At 37.2% G+C, this 10,550-nt stretch overlaps 1 protein-coding gene across 1 annotated transcript in view; it reads right to left on the minus strand.

The window, feature by feature from the left end:
* The window catches only part of LOC141365309 (calpain-1 catalytic subunit-like), a 31,326-nt gene extending 21,567 nt beyond the window's left edge, over window positions 1–9,759 (minus strand). The window contains exons 1-7 of the mRNA XM_073869509.1: window positions 9,620–9,759; window positions 8,781–9,042; window positions 8,395–8,464; window positions 6,373–6,491; window positions 4,080–4,213; window positions 2,313–2,487; window positions 2,095–2,166 (exon numbers count right to left, since the gene is read on the minus strand). Coding sequence (XP_073725610.1) covers window positions 2,095–2,166; window positions 2,313–2,487; window positions 4,080–4,213; window positions 6,373–6,491; window positions 8,395–8,464; window positions 8,781–9,029 — 819 coding nt within the window. The 5' untranslated portion in view covers window positions 9,030–9,042; window positions 9,620–9,759. The remainder of the gene's footprint in view (window positions 1–2,094; window positions 2,167–2,312; window positions 2,488–4,079; window positions 4,214–6,372; window positions 6,492–8,394; window positions 8,465–8,780; window positions 9,043–9,619) is intronic.
* Between the last annotated feature and the right edge of the window lie 791 nt (window positions 9,760–10,550).

Consider the following 10,550-nt stretch of genomic DNA (forward strand, 5'->3'; position numbering starts at 1 on the left):
TAAGATTTTAAAAATGTGATAGACCACAAACATGAGGATAAAAAATCCTAGATTTAACCGTTTTGCTCTTATAGTGTGTGGTGTGCCATTATGTGTCAAAGACAGCACACCACACACAAACAGATTTTTAACCAGAGTCTCGACTGTGAACACAGGAAATCCCACAAAATCTCGCGAGACTTCAGAATGGTGGACGATATGCAGGAAGACATTTCAATTATAGTGCTTGGAATAATTTTTACAAGACACGTTGTATAAACATTCGTGCTGTTGCCACAAATCAAGAAGCTGATCCTCAATCTCTGCTGTCCACATCAACTTCACTTTGGCCGTTTCTCAATCCGAAGGCTGTAGCCTGCGGAGGTCGCAGTGCAGGCTGCATACGTCATGAAACCTGGTTTATTCAAGTTAACTGAGCATTACATTCGAAAGTCATAAGTATATTACAACAATATACGATAAACTAGGAATAATAGTCAATTTTATAACTGTTAATATTCTGAGACAGTCTTGATGACGTTTATGCAGCCTGGAAATGAGAAGCGGCCTTTGTGCCGTGCCATTACTGCTTCCGTCTTCCCTCATCTGGCTTTCTGATTGGATATGGTTTCGTTTCACGTGATAATCTCAATAGCTTGCTCGCGTTTGTCCTCGGGATTCCCCACACACATCGGGATTTCTGATCGTAAATATTCAACATGTTTAATATTTACGATTCGCGATTGGCGCGGCTCCGACGTTCTTCCGAGCAGGTTCGGACACTCTTAACACAACTCACACGAAGGGACAATCTGATAAGATAATCTGTAAAACCATCGTGATACTCGGGACATAGCTAGGATTGTCGGAAGGGGGGAAATCGGCCCAAAATCAGCCCGATTATCTTTTGGTGTGTACCCAGCATAACGGAACCGCTCCGAAGAGCTCCGGTCTGCATCCGTTGCGGATCCATCCCGGAGCTTGAGTCACCCTCAATTTCCACCGACTGCGGAGCGGCTGCAGAGCGGGTCCGCTGCGTTACGGCTCCGCACTCCGCCGTCCGTCAATACCCACCGGATCCGTATTTGTTGCAGAGCGGCTGCGTGCTGAAGTGACGAGGACCCGTGAGTTCTCGCAAATTCACATGAAGATCGCGCGATATGTAGTTCCGTCTCCGCCCATTATGACGTTAAATTATGACGTTATTACAAACCAGCCCAGATCCCAACACGAGATCTCGTGAATTCAGGTATGATCACGCGATAAATTCATGCCTCCGCCCTGCGGAGCTGTCCGGCGTCCGTCAAAAATAGAAGCTCTGCGTATTTGTGCCGGAGGGCTGCGGATGGCCGGAGCTGTGATGGATTCGGAACGTAGTCAGTGGAAACACACACATTGACTTTAATGGAAACTGATTGACTCCGCCGCCATTCCGCAACGGATCCGCAGCCGTTCCGCAGTCGGTGGAAATTGAGGGTCAGACTTGAGTCAGTTGCGGGTCCGCGGGGGATATATGAATCAATTTGCGCCACGGATGCAGCGCGAGGCCACGGCGGGTCTACGATCCGCCTTCATTGCGGATCCGTCACGGCGCGCAAGTGGACGCAGACACGGGTCTGTTTCGGAAGCCGCGATACCTCCACGGCTAATCCGCCACGGAGTCCTTTTGCTGTGTGGGTAGTTGCTGCCGGCATGGCTCATACATTGAGATGTTACCGTGTATGTGCGGTTCGTGACTTGTGCCAGGGCTAGCTTTAACATAATTTAAAATATATATGGACTACCATACAAAAGTTTTACAACACTTGACTGAAATGTTTCTAATGATCTTAAAAATCATTTAATCTGAAGGTGAATGCTTGTTTTATAATACTTTTGTAGACAAAATATAATCATGCAAACATATTTAATTTCTTTAGTTAGAAAACTAACATTTTATTTAATTATATATTTTACAGATGATGACTTGGACTTAAAGAATCAAGGCAAATGGTGGGAAAACAGTGAAATACAGCTTAAAAGTGGGTGTGTAACCCCACAGCAACATTCTCCCTAAGCTGTTTACTTGAGACCAGATGAACTGGATGACTATGTAAATTGAAACCGCAGTCTTACCTGATGAACCCCTGTGACAGCGTAAGCATGGCCCAGAACTATGCCGTTATGTAATTTTTTCTCAGGCACATCCTGGTTTTATAGAAAAAAACTGTTGTTTTTATCAGTAGTCATATGTTATATCGAAAAATGTACTGATTGTTAAGTGTTGTATATTAATATTTTTGGTAATACCACACGTGAAAAGTTCACTTTCGTAATATGTTGTCACTGCTTACCGATACAGGAGTTTCACATCCCATGAGGGCATTTGCCTGATTTGCACGGTGCATCATCTCCCATAAGTCAGGAGGAGCTGAATTGAGTTCATAGTGCATGTGCACCCCACCAGAAAAGTCCAACAGTGCCTCAGATACCCGACCAGCATGCATGTCAGCGTAAGAGCCACATACCCTGTAACAATCATTTTAACTTTAAAATGTATACAGATATAGATGTTAAAAAAAATACAACTTGGGAGATATTATCTACTTTTCCATTATACTTATATACTGTACTCTATTGTGGCTAAAAGAAATTTAGCTTGACTTACAAGTACAAAAACTAAAAGGTTCAAATCTAGCTTGAGAACCATTTTTAACCTGTGAGCGGGACACCTGAGTTTACTTCAATATTTTGCTTGTAAATGTTAATCACAACAAACTATATTGTTGGAAAGGTCTAAGAATGTAGTTTTCATATTCACCTTTTAGCAGTAATAATAATGCAGTGAATGTAATTTATTAATTTTTGACAAGAGTTTGCAAGAGCAAACCTCACAGGAAAACTTTTTTTTTTTTTTTGATAATTTTATGTATAAAATAAAACTATATGGCAGTGGCGCCCGGTGACTTCTTTTTTCGAGGACACACGATGCGAAGTTCGTCACAACATTTATCTAGTTCGTCATGTGTGTGGTTTGTAATGTCAAAATATGTGTAAGGCACATCGAGTGAACCTATATGCATCACGTGTTTTGTCAAAATAAATGCCTGCTGCAGACATGTCAAAAGGGTTAAAGGAATAGTCTACTCATTTTCAATATTAAAATATGTTATTACCTTAACTAAGAATTGTTGATACATCCCTCTATCATCTGTGTGTGTACACGTAAGTGCTGGAGCGCGCTGCGACGCTTCGATAGCATTTATCTTAGCCCCATTCATTCAATGGTACCATTTAGAGATAAAGTTAGAAGTGACCAAACACATCAACGTTTTTCCTATTTAAGACGAGTAGTTATACAAGCAAGTTTGGTGGTACAAAATAAAACGTAACGCTTTTCTAAGCGGATTTAAAAGAAGAACTATATTGTATGGCGTAATAGCACTTTTGGCAGTACTTCAACTCGCCTGAAAACTTATTTTGACAAAACATGTGATGCACGTGACTTCACATGACGCAACAAACACATATTTTGAAAACACGAGCAACACACATGACACTCCGAACACTTATTTTGAATTTGCGCCCCTCGGAAGACCAGTCACGAACCGCCACTGCAATATGCCATTATTTTTATACATTTAATATTTTTACTTCCAGACAATTCCATAAAAATTGTCTTCTTTACTTTGCCTTCTTTAAAACAAGACCAAAATAAGCCTTCTAGACCATAAAATGCCAGAGTTATTTCAATTCAAAGGTGTACATCACCTTTTCACCCCCACTTAAAAAGGGCTGTGCCATTTAAAGGCTTAAATAAGCCAGTTAAAACTGCATTTGTTTGACAGTAGATATATCAGCAGTGGTGGGGTATTAGGTACACTTTGTGATTTCAAGGAACAAAGATCTTTCAAATGAAAGAGGAGAACGAGCTTTGTGAAGGAGATGCACCCTGTCACCTTACACTGCATGTAACCTGTCTAGCAAGTTCTGTGTGTAGGTGATTTTTTAAATAATGATTGTGAGTCAACACCTTTCATCTGTCAGTGCACTTGATGTAATATTTTAAAAAGCTAAAAAAACAGAGTCAGGTAACTTCTTAAACAAGTTATGGCACTTACTTGGCATAAGCTTTCTCCAGCAAGGCTGGCCAAAACTCATTATTTGTTTTCGACTGCACAAAAATAAGTCTGTCATTGATTGTTGGCAGTTTGTCGTCAATCACAACATCATACCATTTTCCAAACCTCCAAAACTGAAAAATCAAGCATTACAGAGACTGAGCTACTAAGGCAAAACAGCTTGTCTTAACAACAAATATACATCATTTGGGTTTGCGATGCTTAATAAAATGTGACCCAGTTGGTAAAAACCAAGCTAAAATTGTTTTTTATTGTGATTTACTGTTTACTACATAATAACAGGAACCTAAATGGTGCTTAATAGCACTAAAAGTGGTTCACTGGCTCGTATTTATGTAGGGGAACCATCCTACAGTATATAAAAACCATATGGTGTTATGTAGAACCATAAGTGGTACTATAATCATGTATTGCACCATTTATGGCTCTACATAGGTGCTGTATAGCACTTGAAGTGGTTCTCTTATACATTTACAAGCCAGTGAAACACATTTATTCCTTAGCATTATTAATTTTTAGAGTATAATTTTAATGTTTTTAATAATGACTGAGCAAGGCAAATGGGAATCAGTGATTGAAATCAAACTTTACTACTTCTAATCTTTCAAGGGAGTTGCACACCAAACGCGCAGCTCAGCACCGCGTCGCGTTTAGGACAACTCGGAGGTATCGTACACCGGAAGTGCATATTAAATAGCGCAAGCTTAGTCAGATAGCATCTACTTCAAAATGCAAAATATACATTAGCAGCCAATGTTAATAGTTAATGATTTGGGGCAAATATGTTATTTAATGTTAAACTATGTGAGTGTCACTCTGTGGCGAGACAAGAGATTTGAGCAACTTCCTGAGTCGTAGCTGGGCGCCGCAGATAGGCGCCACCTGTCGGCACGGGTGTATACTCAAAGAAAACAATGACTGCGTTTACATGCACCCTAATAATGCGATTATAATGGGATTTTGTCAATACTGCGATTATACTTTACCTCATGTAAACGCAATAATTCGATAAAAATAATGCGATTAAGCTCATAATCGCAGTAAGTATAATCGCATTAAAAGAGGTGCCGTACGCCGTTTATAATCGCAGTATGCGTCCATGTAAACGCTTTAATCGCATTTATACCGCACGAATTAAGTGCACGTGTGTTTTAGTCACGCACCTTAACCACAAATTCTTTTTAAACTTGACATTAGGAAGTTTTACATGAACTCTGCCAACACGACTCGCTGTCAGCAGTCTGCCTTCATCCAAAACCAGCTCAAATAACACAACAGCAGTGTATAAAACCTTTAAGGGACATTATAACGATAATTATAACGATAAATATATTAGTGACCACATCATAATGATAACTTCATGCTAATTCGCTCAACGAGCGCGGCATTACCTAATATTGGATATTTCTTGAAATAAAAACTTTTTTGCAATTGTTTACATGTCACTGAATGTATGCTGTTCTTGTTGCATTTACACAGCGGGAAACCAGCAGATGTCCTCAACTCGCTGCGTTTCGCGTAACTAAACAATGAATGTACTAGGTTAATAGCTTACCTTTTGGCGTAGTCCGTGTGGTAGAAAAATTTCACGGCAACAACTGCATCAGCTCTGGATACCTGAGGTAATTTTATGTTATAACCTCAGCAATAAATGAGCTTTCTACTGCATTTTAAGTGCGTGTGCACTTCAAGTTCAAATATTTGATTGGCTGTTAATGGTTTATCGTTCATCATGTGCCAAAATCGCTATCGTTATAGTTGTTGTGTGAGCTCTGCTATTATCTTTAATATAAAATGATTTTTAAAACGATATTTTTATATCATGTGAACGCCCTTTACAGGCACTGTCATACTTATATCTTCATCACGGCACCGGATAATGAAATACATCTATAACAATGTGTTTGTCATTTAACGTAAGTAAATTAAAAAAGTGGACCATATATGTGAGTTCATCATTTGTGCTCTGCATTGGGCTATGTGTGAATAATCCGAAAATAAAAACTGCATATAAACCGGAGTGAAGAGGTTAGCTCCAGTCATGTAAACATCTTACTGCGATTAAGACCTTACTCGCATTATTGGAAATAATCGCATTATTGGTGTGCATGTAAACGTGGTCATTGTGTTTGATCTTTTTAGAACGGCGCGGTGTGCGTTCGGTGTGCGACCCTCTTAAGACTTTAGCCAGGACAGGGTCACAAATAACCAAGAAATTATATTATAATTAAAGAATATAGGAAAGTACGGATCTAAGAATCAAGGATCTTACCCTGAAGTGAAAAATCCCAGCATAATTGTTAATGAGAGATTGTCCAGGTGGAACGATGTGGGGAAATAAGTCTTTTTGAAAAGTTAAAGCCCCAACAGAAGCCAGAAACCAGCAGTTTCCTAAAAACAAATAAACCAGTTGGCACAGTGAATGTTTCAGGTGGATAAGACATGTCATGTCAATTCAAATATTTTTACTAGTAACGACATTTACATTCTTTGTAACAGAAAACACTTAGTAGTGGTGGCTGCAACTTGTGAATAGTGAATAACAATCTTAATTCTGTTGGGTTATTTCTAACACAATGCCAGGTAAATATTGGACAGAAAACATGTTGAGTTGACAAATAAACCTACGGTGGGTTGTTTTAATGCAATGGTGGGCTGTTTCAACTCATGGTTGCGTTAACAACAATCCAGCATCACTGTAAAAAATATGCAGCATAAAGAGAAAACTAAGTGGTTTTGCAAGTCAATTCAACCTACTATTTTAAATTTTGGCTTAAAAAAGTTGAAATAACTTAAAAACCAAGTTAAAATTGTTTAACTTAATTTTTTAAGTTAAAGTAACATAAAAATATATGTTGATTTGACAAAAATGCTGCACACTTTTATTTATAACCCAACATGTGTTCTGTCCAATATTTACCCAGCATTTAAAAATAACCCAGCAGAATTTAAAATGTTGGGTATTACATTGAGCTTCTTTACAAAATCCTTAATATAAAAACAATAATTTATACCCAATTCACTAGTAGTGAGCTATAGGTTTTATCAGGTGTGTTAGATGAGGGAGAAATCCAAAACGTGTAGTTGCCAAAGGGCTTCAAGACCAAGCACAGACCAACTTGACTTAATGTGACATTCCCCTTCATGTTATGAATCTCTTTAGCCTATGCATATCACTGTATAGTATCCATGATTATATACTAAATCATACGGAAATGTTGACAATAATGTTAATATAGACGCTTTCAGCAGGAACAACATAAACAAATGGCTTTCGTAGAACAAACGTAACTTCCAGTAACCTAAAAGAATCAATAACAACAGAGTCCTTCTGACAACAAGCCAAATAAACAACAAGTAGATTACTTTAGTTCATATATCATACCTAAAGCGTATAAAAAATGTGTACTATATATTGTATACAATTTTAACTACAAATCGGCTACTGTGATCGCCGTCTACCCTCATCTTTAGGAAACCATTACATTAGTTCTTTTTGACGAGGTATTTATAAAAGTTCAGTTTAGCCATAGACAGACCATTAAACAAAGTTAAGTTCCTCCCAAATGCATAAGCATCTGATGAAACCGTAGCTAGCTTTTTACTCTCTGAATCCTTTTCTGTATTGATAGGTTATATTACAACCCAACGCATTGTTGTCCCGTTTTGACCCAAAGCAGGGTTGAAAATAACCTAGCATATTTAGAATGTAGTGAGTCATCAGGGACCTTATAGGGTTGGCTTTTGATGTATACAAGATACAAGTGATATAGTAACGTACCAGTGATTTATGTGCAGAGGTTACCATCTCATCACGTTATAATTAAAAACAGTTTCAATGACAAATCATGAAAGACAAAAGTTGTTATTTTAACCCACATAAAACGGCATTCGTTGAAACCTCAAATGCCTGTGGGCTATTATGCAAATCTTGATGGATTCAATAGTAATCTTAAGACGGAGGCATACCTGTCAGCTGTTTTTAACCAGCAGTCATAGGATGAATGTTCAGGTGGAGTTCCTAACTACACCCTATCTGCACCCTCCCGCTCAACATAAAACCTAACTTCATTGTGCCAACTGTATAAACAACAACCTCTGTTTAGTTCTCTGAATAGTTGTGAGAAATTGCATCATGTGGCTTTTTGCCTGTACAGGTGAACACTATTGATTACCAAGGTGACCAAATCAAGGGTTGAGTGTGCTGAATGTTTAAATATAAGATTTTAGGACTGCACAGATCACTTACTAAATGTTTTATTTAAACATGTTGAGTATGTTGTGTTATTCTTACCTAAACTTCCTTGCGCATAGTCGAATCTGGACACTCCATCTACAACAAATTCAGCATTTTGCCTCATGGTCTGAAAAAAAATAAGAAGAATGATGGCATTTGGTACGCAACGTATTAACATGTAGATTTCTCTGAAAGTGACTGAATGTATTGAAATGCTCTGTTATCTTATACACCTGATTTTTCTGAGAATTTGTGTTTTTTAAGTGGAGTAAAAATTATGATAATATGTTTTGAAATGTATGTTTTCCTAAGAAAAACGGATAAAATACGAATACTTCAAAATGTACTTCTATATAGAAAGTAAAAGTACTTATGTAGTGTCCGCCTTTGCATGCAACATATCTAAGTCTTAAATAGGAATGAATGCAGTACTGTTTACATACCTTTGGCCTCTTCCATTCTATTTTAAGCATATCTTCCTCTTTCAGCAGCCCTTTGCCAATGGAACGGGGGTCTGGTGGGAAGACCTCATCAAGAAATCTCAATTTATTCTGGAGACAGTAATCTTGTAAAAAGTGATAGTCCTGATCCATAAACTTTAAAGGTTTGGCTTTAGAGCCCATGCCACCCTTGGAGTTGCGCTCGTTCATGATTGTTAGGCACATACCATATGGAGCCATTGTTGAATTCATTTTTAAATCTAACCTGTTTTCCATAAAAAGAGAAAATGCAAAAAGAAAAAAAAACATTTGCATAAAAGAGATGTAACCTATTTTGCAGTAAAGCATAAGTTAGTAAATTAAAAAAAAAAAACTCTAGCAAATCAATACCAAATAATTCCCTATTCTGCAGAGATTCCAGAATTTTTTTTTAATGAAATGCTTCATAAACATAAGTAAGAAGTGTATTCTTGTAGGAACATTACCTGTGTAACTGTATTTACAGATGCAATTACACATCCAATCTATTAAGTTTTGCATACTAAATACTGCTAAGTGTTTATAAACATTTGGATTTCATATTTCCAAGACAAACAATACAAATATACTTCAAAAATTGTTTTACATCATATTGTTCAGTCATACATATAAAAGTGTTAATAAAAGTCAAACAGTTGTCAATCATGCAAACTACATTCAAAAGCATTTGGCTACAGATCAGTTAATTTGCATTTACAGATAGAATACAGACCTTATGTTATTTAATTTAAAAGCAATATTTTGAAGTTAAGATTATAATCCTTCACCATCTCATTATTGAAATGAATAAGATCTTTATGTACCTTCAAGGCTGCAATAAAATGACGAAGCCGAAAATTACACTCAAATGATTTTACAATCTTCTCTGCTATATATGGTACACCGTTGCCCTGCCTCAAGCTTTAAAAACGCCTCTGGAGTTCACACCCATCCCACAGCTTGCTTATTAAGAGATTATTCACCCATAGCCAATTGTCATTTTTTAAAGAAACAGCTAAATTCTTTACATGCGTGACAATTTCACATTAAGCAAATGGATTTATGCAAACAATGGAGGGATGTCCTTTCTTGAAAAACAACAAAGTAGGTCAGATGTAAAATGTGTAAAGAACAGAGGCATTTTGATTTAAAGAAAAAGTGTTTCTTACTGTGTCATTCTGTACATTACATGTACATTAAATGACTAAAATGAAGCATCATTTTTTTGGGGGGTTGCTAGCACATTTTATATTTGAACCTGTTTAAAGTATGGGTTTACGAAAGGCCAGCAAAAACTTTAGCTATGCAACAAAAACCAGTTTGCAAGTTCTGTCCGTACATGTCTGGAATGCAGGTTTTTACTTTTTCATCAAGACCACGTTGACCTTTGTTTGTATTTACCAAGAAAATCTTTACAATTATTGACACTAAGCACCCATGACATATTGGCCTTCAGTATACTTTGTGTGCATACCTGAGCTATTCACACAGCATACTGCAGTATATACAATATACTTGTTATAGTTTTTCTTGCAGTTGTCACTCAAAGCATAAAACATGAAGACATTTTTGTAAAACTATATCTGTGAAAAGTACTAAACAAACACAAATGGCATGACTTTACATTACTGTTCGCCAAGGAATACCAGATATGTTAGATCAGGTTAAAGTTTAGTTCATAAGTTTACAAGATACTGATAAAGTCTCACTGTGGGGAAAATCAGGTTTTTATTGTTGTTTATATGTCCATGTGTT

The sequence above is a fragment of the Misgurnus anguillicaudatus genome, chromosome 7, assembly GCF_027580225.2.
Source record: "Misgurnus anguillicaudatus chromosome 7, ASM2758022v2, whole genome shotgun sequence".
NCBI lineage: Eukaryota > Metazoa > Chordata > Actinopteri > Cypriniformes > Cobitidae > Misgurnus > Misgurnus anguillicaudatus.